Here is a 13,097-nt window from a genome sequence, read left to right as displayed (position 1 = left end):
TAACCTACCTGCAGGCATATCAGTAATTACCTGTCCCTCTGCTGCCTTGGTAATAAGGCTTGGTTCTCTATTTTTCAAATTCTGTTCATATTTTTTAAATAAAATACTGAACTCTGATTGGTCATAAGCAATTCTAAAATGATGTACAGTACAGGTATCAGGTTGTCAGGGCTCAGACTACTCCATCTCAGAGATCTTGGGAAAATCTTCCCTTACAAACATACATGATGAACACAAATGCAGTAGTTGGTAGGAAGCATGCACACAGACTCACTCCAAAGGCAAAGGACATGACTCGTGAAGCAGGCTTGCAGGACAGAAGCCTATCGTTGTCGCCTGCTGTCTGTGTGACCCCAGAACTGGGCCTCGCTCGGCTTCCAGTTCTCAGCTCTGACATGGAGACCCTCTACAGACTCCACACGGTGGAGACACACATGGGCACAGAGCAGTGGACTAAAGGAGAGCACCTGGGGTGGGATCTGCTCTCCCCGCTGGGCACGGATGTCCGTGCGCTGTCACTCTGTCATGCCAATGTCAGAGCGACTGTTCACAGGAGCGGTGCCTGGATCTCTTCTCTTCTTTCCAAGATCACAGAATTCTGCTTCTCTACCACAGTGTAAAAGGATAGATGCCAGGGGTGTGAGGCTTAATGATGGCATCTTAAATTCGACTGAAACTACACAGTTAACACTCTTGGTTCTGTGAAATAGCCTCATGTTCCATTTCAGAGCAAAAGCCATGACAGTCCTCGCAGAACAGTTTGACAAGTGAGGCCTGCCCACCTTCCTCCTCCCCCACTTTCTTTAGTGTATCTGCATGTAGTGTGCATGTGTTTGCACACATGTAGACTTGTGTGCGTGGAGGCCAGAGGTTGATGTGAGGTGTTCTCCTTGGCCATTGTACACCTTATTTGCTGATACAGTCTCTTGATAACCCTGAAGCTGGCAGATTTGGGTAGTCTAGCTCACCAGTGTGCCACGGGAAACCATCTCTACCTCCTGAGTGCTACAATTACAGGAGCGCTTGGTTTGGGATTACAAGTGGGCTGCTATGCTCTCTTGCTCTCTAGTTGGGATCTGGGGCACTCCAGCCCCATGCTTGGGAAGCAGGCCCTTTACCAAGCCATCCTGCCAGCCCCTGATTTACTGCAAGTTACTGGACATAGTAACCCTTACTAACAACAGATTTTGTACACATGCGGTCATTCCAAAGTTTCCGCTAAGCCGAGCCAGAATTAACTATCAGACCACACTAGTAGGTGGAACCAGATGGAAAGCTTCTAATGGTAATGCTCATCTTCTAAAGCACGCATCACACAGAGGCGCCCTGGCAGAAAGCTGAAGTACCCCGTCCCTGAGTCTCAGGTTTCACTGAAAGACAGAAAATGGAAAAGCTATAGGAGTGCACGTGTTTGGATGTAAGTACAATGTGGTACTAAACACACAGTGCTTCCTCCCAGAACCCGTTCATCTTCGAGGCTAGCTGAGCAAGCGGACGGCACACAGGCACCAGGCAGCTGGGCAGCCTCATCTGTACCTTTAAATCTTCAGTCAGGAAGGAAGTGACACTAGTTGTCACTAGACAGGAGTCCATAAATTGTAAGGTTACACAAGCCTTACAGATTACGATTTCCCGCGGTTGAATCAGCATTGTATCTTAATCAACTCAGAGCTTTACATTTTCAGACTGAATACTGGCACAGGACAGCCTTTTATGTATCGGAACGCTGGAGGAGACAGTTTATTTTACGCGGGAATAATGATATTTTAACTGCGTTCGATGAGGGGACATTAGGAACCTTGCCTCGGAAGCCATTAGCAAATTTATCTACAAGATTTTATGCTTCCTCAGAAACCCACCAGCAACTGAAGACATCCTCACCGCTCAGTGTGCCCATCTGCCCCAGCCGCTTGCCACGGGAGCTCTTCCCAGAGCCAGCACCGAGAGCGAGCTGCTTGGGGGTAAGACAATGAGAGCTGAAGGGGAGGCCGCCATAGACGCAGCCAAAACGCTTAAGCCAGGCACATTCCAGTGAGGAGGAAAAACAGCTCTGCTGAAGGAGTGTGACTTTTAGCTTCTCGACTAAGCCTAGCAATTCAGGACGTTTGATGGATGGCTTTTCCTGACCTTGTCAAGTTAGTCATTCAAACCCGAAACCAGTCAGCCGCCATCTCTCTCCCTCTCCCAGGCAAAGTTCTTTAAAATGACATGAGTCCATGTGAACAGGTGACTCAGGGATTGGAGTCCTTTTTGTAATCTGCCCTGGAACTATGTCTAACCATCTGCTCAGGTCAGTCTGTGCCTCTTTCTCTGGTCAGAGACAACAAAATACACTTCATAGATAATGGAAATTTCACATGTCCAGGAAAGCATCTGAGCCTAGGCCTATAGTTTATAACCTTGCAGAGAAGGACATGTCATGGCACCTGTGGAGGGAATTATTCTGTTTTCTCCAAATTCTGTTATTTTAAAATAAAGATAGTAAAAGTCTTCATTAGTGACCTGAGTCTGTCAATTACACTATAATTGAAATTATAATAGGTAAAAAAAATGACACTTTGAGATCTTCCTTCTTGACACAAAATACTTCTTTTATTCTCTGCTCAATATTTCCTGTGTTCAGCTTCTAAAATACATAACAAACTTAAAACTCAACTGTTTGGACCAATGTTATCTTGCCTTAGGCCAGGCATGGTGGCACACGTCTTTAATCCCAGCTCTTGGAAGGTGGAGGCAGGTGGATCACTGTGAGTTTGCGGACAGCCTCATTTACATAGTGAGTTCCAGGCCAGCCAAGACTGTTACAAAGTGAGACGCTGTCTCAAAAATAAACAGACAAACAAACATATAAATAAACGGTTGGCCCACTGCTCTCTCCAATTATGTTACAGATTTCATCTGTCTTCCCCACCTTGTAAGGAAATGTGACTCTTCACACTAAAGAGGGTTGTGAAGAACCTGCTGTTAGTCAGCCTCTCCTAGACAGCAGCTCTAGCTAGCAGCCCACACATCAGCGTCCACATTTGTTTGTAAAATGCACAGTCCTTGCTTCTGCTTATGAATCACTGAGAAGCTCCGCTGTGGGGCCCAGGAACATGCATTTTCAGACTCAAAGTCCTATAGCTCAAAATGGAGGCTCCCTAGTAGTCAAAGCCCATGGGAAATGCTACGCACCTAGACAGCTTTCTTCAATATTCTGCCAGCACCCTCCTGTCTGCAGCAGGGAGGCTAACCTCGGTCTCCCTCCAGTCTTTCACAAGAACATGAGCACCACAGTGTGCTTGCCTCCCTAAACAATCTTCACACCGAAGGCTGTCTGTGGGGTGGGGAACACTGCACTCCCAGGACGCACAGGAGGGCCAGCAGGCGCAGGCCACACCTAACTGCTGTGGGAAGTCCTGCTCTGGCTCTCACCAGTGTGCACGCTAGCTCAGTCAGCACTCGCTCTGTACCTGCCCAGCCGGTGTATCCAGTGCCATCCCGAGGATCTGCTGACTTTAGGCCTCTTTCCATTTGCTGAAGGAGCTCGCGAATCTTATTGGTTAAGCGCTGTGAGAACTCAGGAGTCAGCTGTAGAAATTAAAGAACAACATTTTAAAAAAGAATAGAAGTCAATCACATTGACAGACTAATAGCTTCATGATGATATTTTCTATTCATGGAAATTAAATATCACGTAAAACTTAAAGCAGCCTTAAAGGTTTAGGTTTTCCAGAAACCATGCTGGGAGCTCATACTGTTTAAGCCAACATGTTTATTTTAAAAAGTTACCATGAGCCAGGTGAGGGCAGCGCGTGCCTGCAAGCTCAGCATCTGGTAGGCTGATGCAGGAGGCCAGCTACTTTGAGACTAGCCAAGGCTACACAATCAGACCTTGTGTCAAAAGAATAGACCAGGCTGGCCTTGAACTCAGAGATCCCCTTACCTCTGATTCCCCAGTGATGGGATTAAAGGTGTGCTCTACTGCACGAGGTAGAAGTCATTTTCTTAAACATAAAGCTAAAGACACCCATTGGATCTCAGCTGCCGGATTCCAAACCGTGACAATGTTAATCCCCTTAGGAAATACTCTTATTTGTTTGTTACTTTTAAGGATGGACAAAGCACCATTTTAAAAAGCAAAACAAGTCCGTGATCATCAGGAACCTCAAGCACAAAGGACATGAAGCCTGGAATGAGACTCTCAACCAGCACAGTGTGCGGCAAGAGGCCTGGCTGTGTCCTCCTATTACTGGCTGATTGCCCTTGCTCAGCCCCTAACTTCCTACTGCAGCCACCTTCCTGGAGTTGGAGAGTAACACCTGCTTCATGCATCCTTACAGGCCACCCACTCTGTGCCAAGGGTGTACTCTGATGCTGGAGCCCTGGGGTTAGTGACGCCAAATGAGGGCCTACAGACTGATGGGCAAGCTGAGGTTCACAAGTCATATCCCTAAAGGTATATTCTTTTTCATTTTTTTCAGATTGACTTTTATTATATATGATGGGATTGTGACAGTCTGCCTGTCTGTGAACTATGTGTGTCTGGTGCCTGAGGAGGCCAAAGAAGGTGTTGGATCCCCTAAGACTGGAGTTACAGACAGTAGTGAGCTGCCATGGGGGCGCTGGGAATAGAACCCAGGTCCTGTGAAGAGCAACAAGTGCTCCCAATTGTAGGGCCATCTCTTCTGCTTTCTCGAAAAGGCATATTCTTTATGACAGCATCTAGAAAGCATCTTCAAAGTACTGTACACTCTAAGTGACTTTAAAAAGTCACTTCAATGTGTCAACTATTCAGGAACTTGCTATTGACTTCATACTGGGATTCCATAAAACCAGTAAAATTTCAGAACAGGGCTGAGGAGCATTACAAGTACAGAAACGTGTTTCATCATGGGCAGACTGTAGTATCAAACCTGAACTGGCCATCAGCAGAGGCTCTCTCTATTAGTCTGGGTGTGTGTACCTGCTCGTGCATGCATGGCAAGCACACGGGGAGAGGGCAGAGGACAACTGCAGGGGTCAGTTCTCTCTTTCTGCTTGGGTCCTCAGCTCGCCTGGCAGTGCCTTTACCTGCCAAGCCACCCCAACGGCCTTACAACCTCATTTTTAAGAGCATCTTGGGTTAGTGAGATGGCTCTGTCAGTCAAGTGCCTGCTTTACAAGCGTGAAAGATTGAGTTTGACCTCTAGAACCAGTATATATAAAAGCAGGGCATGCTGGCACATACTTAATAGCTGGGCATGCTGGCATGTGCTTATAGCGGGGCATGCTGGCATGAGCTTATAATCTCAGAGCTGGGGAGGAGGAAACAGGCTGATTCCTGGGAATCACTGGACAGCCAGTCCTGGCCTACTTGGCAAGCTCCATGCCAGAGAGGTCCTACCTCAAAACAAACAAACAAACAAACAAACAAAACAAAAAAACAAAAGATAGCACACAGGGAGCAACAGACATTATCCTCTAACCCACGCATGTGCATGCCTCCCTGCACACACATGGACATGGAAAGAGCCATTTAAGGCTGTAAGAAGGCAGTGTCAGAAGTATTAGTACTAATAATATTCAAAGATTCACCTTTGTGGAGCATCTCTGAAAAGGTTTGTGGCCAGCGCAGTGAAAAGCACCACTAAGAATCCACAGCTTGACAGACACTTGCCTGTTATTTAACAATCTCTGCCAAAAGGTTAGGTCTTCAACAAGACTTGAGACACATTTAGTAAGACATAATAGACTTTAGTATTAATATGAAGAGGTCTATAAGTCTCAGAGGTTGAGGAGTAGCTTGACATGACCATACCCATCTTCTGAACAGAGACCATGTGTAATTCATGGTCCTAGTCGGCCTGACATTAGGAGGCTATAGTGAGAACACCTTGGTCTCAGGACAGGAGTCATTTTCTACTGGGCACACAACATTTTAAAAGGTGACCTGCCTGGAAATACTGTGGCCAACATCCCATCACTGAAATTGAAAATGTGAAGAGTCCCTGCAGATGCCAGGAAGCTCCTCCCACATCCTTGTGTTGACAGGAGGCAGCCAGGGCTCTATGGTTTGGCCTTTTGGGTTCAACGTTAAAGGACTTTAAAAACATGGATGCAACTTCCTTTGTAGGATCCCCAAACTATGTTCTACCATGTGCCACCTTGTTATTCAGGTTTAGAGTTTGGATTTGTGTCTTTTGTGACATATCCCTTTAATCCCAGTTCTTAGGAGGTAAAGAAAGATGGACTTTGGTGAGTTTGAGGCCATCCTGGACTTCATAATGAGTTCCAGGCCAGAGCTACATAGTGAGACACTTCAAGAAATGAATGAACCAATCAGTGTTGAGAGTCAGATGTGGTGGCTCACACCTATGATACTAGTACTCAGGAGGATATTTGAGTTAAAGGCTAGCCAGACTGAGCTACAAAGTGAGTTTTAGCTTAGCATTCAAAAATTCAAAGCAAACAGCCTGAGATGCTGTATCAGCGCACCAAAGCATTTGCTATGAAAGCCTGACTTGGCATTTGATTTCAGAACATATAAAAAGCTGAATGTGGCAGTATACACCTTAATCCCAGCATTCCTACAGCAAAATGGGGAGCAGGGACAGGAGTCACCCAGAGGCCTGTGGTCCAGCTAGCCTGGAACACACTGCTCAGCAGTACAAAGAGTAGACCATGCCTCAACAAGGCAGAAGGCAGGAACTGACTCCTATGATGTCCAAATGGCTGTAACATGTATGGGCCTGCACAACACAATACAATGAGTGGATACATTTCTTCTGAAGCCAAAAAAAAAAAAAAAAAAAAAAAAAAAAAAGTAAAACAAAACCAGAAAAACCCACACAAATTAAATGTATAAGAAGCACTGATTTATGAGCTGCCTAAAGCCTAAAAGTGAAGTTCCATCATCGGGGCACTTTTTCAAGCGCTCCCTCTGCCAAGTCAGCACACAGCACCAAGTCTTCTTCCAACCAGACAGGACTAACTCATACCTCAGCTTCTGATCTGCAGAGGGAGGCAGAACACAGGCCCAGATGGCCACAGGTAGGCCACGGAGGCTCCGGACAAGTACACACAGCTGTCCCTGCAAGTAATCCAGTCTTTAAATAAGGGACCCTGGCTCCACACACACACTTCATTCCCTTCCACATGGCACCTCCATCCTTCACCCCTCTACCGAACGACTAAGGTGTGTTTGCAGAGGTGAGGCGACAGAGCCACATAAACCTGACAGATGTGAACCCCATCCGCTGCCCTAACAGCACCTAAAATGTCTCTCTGCAGCGTTGACAAGTTTCAAAGAAATAAGCTGGAAAAATTTTTAAAAAATTATGGTCACCAGATACATCGGCCTTACACTTTTAATCCTAGTGCTTGGGAGGCTGAGGCGGGAGGACAGTGATTTCAAGGCCAGCCTGGGCTATCGCAGAGTTCAGCCTGGGCTACACAGTGAGTGCACACTCTTCAGCTCTCTCTCAGTGATCTGCCAAAAGCAGGCATCCCTTCCAACAATCCAACTCGCCAAGGAGGCATGAGAAAACAGGTCCCTGGTGCCACACCCCAGACTCTCCTCTCCAAGCGCCTCTCCATAGGCAAACGAGTGAAAGGACAAATGATTTTTCTAATCTTTGGCTCCCCACTCTCAGCTTTAAAGATGGCTTCGAAAGAACAGTAAAATCACAAGTTATTTCAGGCCCGTGGGTCACATTGCTCTAGGCACCAACCCCTGAAAGACGAACTCCCAACAGGCCCGTGTGCTCTCATTACGCTGTCCAGACTTGCGCAGGCTCACTAGGAAATAACGTGGCCCGGGTGAATATATACAGGCAGGTACCTCACCTCCCTTCGAGGACAATTTTTATAACTGACATTCTGAAAACCTGAGGCTATGCTCCCACTGTTAACGAGGTTGACAGTGGTTTTTTTTTTTTATTCCCTACCCATCACGATAAGGCTCGGCACATCCTGCCTTAGACACTTATGTAAGTCCGCTCCAATCACACATCTTTGGCAAGGGATGGATGAGCGCCCCCCCCATCTTCCAGGCAGGAGTGTGGTCCTCCGGAGCTCTGCCCTCCCCGCGCCGGGGGTGAGGTGGGGTGGGGTGGGGAAAGGGGGAGTAGGAGGCGATGCAGGCCAGCCTCAACTCACCCTCCCCGTGGAATCAAAGTAGCACTCGGCCAGGGACTTGTTATAGTCGGCGTAAGGGTTCGGGAAGGCCCGCTGAGCCATGATGACGCCGCCCGCGAACCTGCAGAACAGGGGAAAAGAGAGAGCTCGCAAGGGGCGCCGGGGCTCCGGGCTGGGACGCCAACGCGACGGCGGGACAGCGGCTCGGCACGCTCGCGGGACGGCGGCTCGGAGCCCCGCGGGAGCGAGGGGGAGGCTCGTTTTCCACCCACGCCCCACGCCCACGAGTCAGGGGGGGGGTGCAACAGGGCGACCACGGGGCTTGCACGCCGCCTCTCCGGAGCGCCGGCCTCGCAAGCGTCCCGGACCGCGCCGACAATAACAGACGCTGCGCGTTCCCCCGCCCCCTTCCTGTAGGCCCGGCCAATCAGCGGGCACGCTGAGGCGGAGGCCCGCCTCCCGGCTTCGGAGTCTTAAAGGCGCGGCGTGCTTGCGGAAGCTCTGGGAAGGCACCTTTCACTCCCCGCCCGGGAGCGGTGATGGGGCCCCGCCGCGTTTCCTACCCTCCTTTGTAAACGCGTTGTGAAAGACAGCCAGTTCAGTTCCAGATCGCAGGAGTTGGAAGCCCTGTTCGCCTGCAGGAAGGAAAGGGTCGCTTTCAAACCTCAACGCCGTAGCCTTAACTACACCTGAAAGTGGGGCACTGTCTGCAGACACCTGATGCACCTTTTTTAAATTGCATGTCGAAAAGCAGGAAAAAAGGAAACACAGAAAGAAGGGACAATGGAAGGAACAACGATAAAAACAACAAACCACATGGCCAGTACCACCACTACAAAACCAAGATGTTTTAGTTAAATACTTTGGGGACACTTTTTTCTTCAAAACATTGTAAAGGCACCAACCAACGGACAAGTCACAAAAAACATCAGGGAATTTATGCAAAAACGCATAGTTCTGCTCTTAGGACACTGAGCCAGCTCTTTAGCCTAAATTAGACTCTAATTCTATTTTTGAAGCCTTTAAAAAATAATGAAGGACAAAGAATGGAGAGCCATCTCCATGCTTAACACTCTCTGTGGTTGAAAAGTTTTTTTTGTTTGAAATTAAATCCTACTGGGGGACACATTAGGCCCTCTCTGTTCAAAGAATATGAGAATCCAGTTCAATTATCTGTCCGGGCAGGAGAGATGCCTGGCGGCTAAGAGCTCTTGCTGCTCTTGAGGAGGACTAGAATTTGATTCCCAGCACCTATATTGGGCTGCCTACTGTGGTTGGTTGTTTTTGCTCTTTTGTTCTTTTAGGACCTGCCACCCAGCTAGCAAATAAGTCACACATATGGAGGCTTATTCTTAATTATAAATGCTTGGCCTTGGCTTGGCTTGTTTCTAGCCAGCTTTTCTTAACTTAAATTGTCCCATCTAGCTTTGCCTCTGGGCATTTACCTTTCTCTATTTCTGTATGCCTTTTCTTTCCATTTTACTTCGTATCTGTCTGTGTAGCTCGGTGGCTGCTGGCCCCTGGAGTCTTTCTCTCCTTGTTCTCTTGCTCCTTCTTCTCCTCCTCCCAGATTTCTCCTATTTATTCTCTCTGCCGGCCAGCCCCGCCTATCCTTTCTTCTGCCATACTATGGGCCATTCAGGTCCTTATTAGACCATCAGGTGTTTTAGACAGGCACAGTAACACAGCTTCACAGAGTTAAACAAATGCACCATAAAAGAATGCAACACATCTTTGCATCTTTAAACAAATGTTCCACAGCATAAACAAATGTGACACACCTTAAAAGCCTACAATCAACAGAACTCTAGGAGATTCAGTGCCCTCTTTTGGCCTAAATTGATACCTACACACAAGTGCACTCCCTCCGTCCCACCCCCTCCCTCCCCACATGGCCAGAGGGGAAGCATAAAATAAAAAAACATAAAATGTCGATTCTTTCCCCTCTCTCTTGATTAATGGGCACAAACCTCAGGCCTCTCACTGTTCATGAACTTCCTCTTCTTCAGGTTGTTTCCAGTTCTTCCCTGTGAAGTTGCCACCCCCCCAAACTCTGCCTTAGACTTACTTAAAGGTTTCAGGGTTTTTTTTTTTTTTTTCTTCTTATAACTTTTGATCTCTCAGAAAATTCATTAGCTCAGTTCCCTCAGCACATTCATGGAGAGTTAGTGAAGGTTCTTATCGAACATTAAGCTGAAAATATGGAGGTTTAGAGGAGCACGTCTAAGAGAGGAAAGGAAGAGGAGATTGAGCATTTTATCAGCTCTTCTTTCTGTAGTTATTGCAAGTTCAGTGTCAAGATATCCCATCAAAGTCTTTACATGAGCGATTGAAAGTCCAGGGACATTTAAATACACTAACAGTTTACAGAAGGTGTTACAATGTAAAAAACGGTGGGAAGGAGTTACAGCATATAACTGGGCCCACATGAGAGGTTTATTGAGGGGAGGGGAGAGAAGGGACAGAGAAGTGGGTAGAGACCATTCCCGGTTACCTGGGGACTAGAAGAAGAAAGAGAAAGAGACAGGAGGAGGGCAAGACCTGCCTCTTATAAGGAAATGTAGTGAATGCGCACAGGTGGTGCTCTTAGTGGCTACAGCTGAGGGTATATCCTGTCAGGACCCTAAGGGCAGGCCAGTACAGATGCCTAAATGCTAACAGAAGGAATGTTTCATGATAGTCGAACATTTAGCATGAGACAATGTTTGACAAGGTGATTGTGGACAGAAAGATGGGAGTAGGGCATGGATGGAGGAAGTTTGAAAATCTGAAAGGGGAGTGTTGGTGGCTGAAAGAAGCATGTGCCAGGTGGACAGCAGTACAATGAGATGCTCAGTTCCAGTCAGCACTGTGGACACTGGGAACAGAGGCACTCCTGTAGGAAGCCAGAGACGGTTGTGGCGTCCTTTGTCACTCTGCCTTGTTTCACTGACACAGAGTGTCTCACTGAGCCCGGAGATTGCTGTTTTTCTCCTTGGCTACAGTCAGCTCAATCCCAGAGAGTCTCCTGTGTCCACCAACCCCAAAGCTGGGATCATGGATTTGTACATTTGGTTTTTATGTGGGTGCTGGGGATCTGAATTCACACCTTCATGTGTGTTCAGTAAGCATTCTTACCCCTGAAGATATCTCTCCAGACCTAGGCACATGCTCCTCCTCCTCCTATTATTATTATTATTATTATTATTATTATTATTATAGATTAGGTATACGCATTCTATATATACCAGAAGTCAACTTCTGGATCATAGGAAATTCTCAAAATTAATTTCCCCAATACTGCTAGATTGCTTTCTAGAACCACTGGATTAGTTTATCTTGCTTCTGTTTGGACCTATCAGTTTCTGTCATCCTTACTTGTCTGGCATTGATTGTCTAATAGTCTAAGTTGACCATGTTAGTCTACATCGTCTGTGTCCTGTCTCCCACAAGGACCCTGTCATTTGTTAATTTTCATTACCGATTTAAAGACGGTCTCCAACTGTAGTCATGCTGACATATCTGGAGTTAGAACAGCCCTGTGTGAGCTTGGGGCCTGAAATCCCACCCATCATAGTCCCTATATGTTCACCTGTAGTACTTACGGTGGCTGAACACATTTGTGCCTGGCACGGGTTTGAGTGACAGAATTTCTCAAGGACTTTCCACTTCTAATAAATTAGGAGTGATTTTTAAGTATGTCTATTTTATAATTCCTTCTCTTTATATTTATATTCTATTTATATTCCTTCTCTTAAATTTTTAAAGCTGTCTTATATGAACTCTCAGATTGCACCATTGCCTTTAAAATGGGGGATACTTCCAGAAATTTGGGAAGATTGCTATCAAGTCGAGACAGCCAGGATCATCTGAGGGTTCGCTATTTCTATCCTCAGACCTCAAATCTCCAAACACCACAGCAGGGACCAGGGTGAAAGCGAAGTCACAGCTGGGAAGGGGCTTCAAGCACATCTCTTAGTTTAGGTTAGTTTCATTCCGTGTCACCATTCAGGATTGTAGATGTCTTCCACTTCAGTGTGTTACCCTTCTCACACTGTCCATGGTGGTCAGAGGTACACCTGTGTTCCTGCCTGAGGGGAGGTCCGGCATGCACAGGCTAGCAGTGGAATCCATCACCCCCCTCATGTCTCCACTGGTAAGCATTAAGCCTCATGGCTGAGACTGGCTACCCAGGGAGCTATGAAAGGAGGTCATCTTTTGACCCACTCTGTGTCTGGCTTTGATGTACAAAGGAGATGCCTGGTTTGGTGGGTAGTGGTCTCTTATGCACAGTGGAAATGCTGATAACTGATAGTACCTGTCTGCTAGCAGAGGGCAGCACAGTTTTGTTTCTGTGCTCCCCCCACCCCACCCGCGCCTCCTCTGTTCTTGTTGACGGCACTATGGCTGCCTAGGGTGCATCTCCTTGAACTTCATTAGTTATATCATTGATCTGTGGGAGGAGATAGACCACGAGACTCTACATTATTTCCTCTTTTAGAAACATCTCCTCTACAACACACACACACACACACACACACACACACACACACACACACACACACACACACGGCCAATGGCTTTTATTTATTCCTCCACTTCTACCTGATTGCATCTTATTTTAAGAGTAGTCTATTTTCTTTCCATCTCAAAAAGCTATAAAATAGCAATTATCTAAGGCTGACTTTAGTATCACTCTCCTGTTGGTGTAACATCCAGTTGGAGCTATGAAGCAACTTCCTAATTTTCCCATTGTACTGACCCCACTGATTGGCAGCAGAGGAAACAGGCATGTAAACAGACGTTCACCAAGCACACTGTGGTATACTTTTAATATCCTGGAGACCGTGTTTCCTATGGTATAGACAACACTGCCTCCCTGCCTGATCAGGACTGTTATCAGTGTGCTGACAGGTTTCTTTGTACCTATAACTGCTGGGACAGAGCTCCTGTTATATGAAACACAGGGGTGCTGGGCTTCTCTGGGAGATTAAAAAGACTGTGAGTATAGAAAGTTGGTC

At 46.8% G+C, this 13,097-nt stretch overlaps 1 protein-coding gene across 1 annotated transcript in view; it reads right to left on the bottom strand.

The window, feature by feature from the left end:
• The window catches only part of Lancl1 (LanC like 1), a 37,331-nt gene extending 28,842 nt beyond the window's left edge, over window positions 1-8,489 (bottom strand). The window contains exons 1-2 of the mRNA XM_028870049.2: window positions 8,119-8,489; window positions 3,453-3,570 (exon numbers count right to left, since the gene is read on the bottom strand). Of these exons, the coding sequence (XP_028725882.1) occupies window positions 3,453-3,570; window positions 8,119-8,199 (199 nt within the window). The 5' untranslated portion in view covers window positions 8,200-8,489. The remainder of the gene's footprint in view (window positions 1-3,452; window positions 3,571-8,118) is intronic.
• Window positions 8,490-13,097: the final 4,608 nt, after the last annotated feature.

The sequence above is a fragment of the Peromyscus leucopus genome, chromosome 13, assembly GCF_004664715.2.
Source record: "Peromyscus leucopus breed LL Stock chromosome 13, UCI_PerLeu_2.1, whole genome shotgun sequence".
Taxonomy (NCBI): domain Eukaryota; kingdom Metazoa; phylum Chordata; class Mammalia; order Rodentia; family Cricetidae; genus Peromyscus; species Peromyscus leucopus.
The sequence above is the reverse complement of the archived record's forward strand: the minus strand, read 5'-3'. Positions and strand labels throughout refer to the sequence as shown.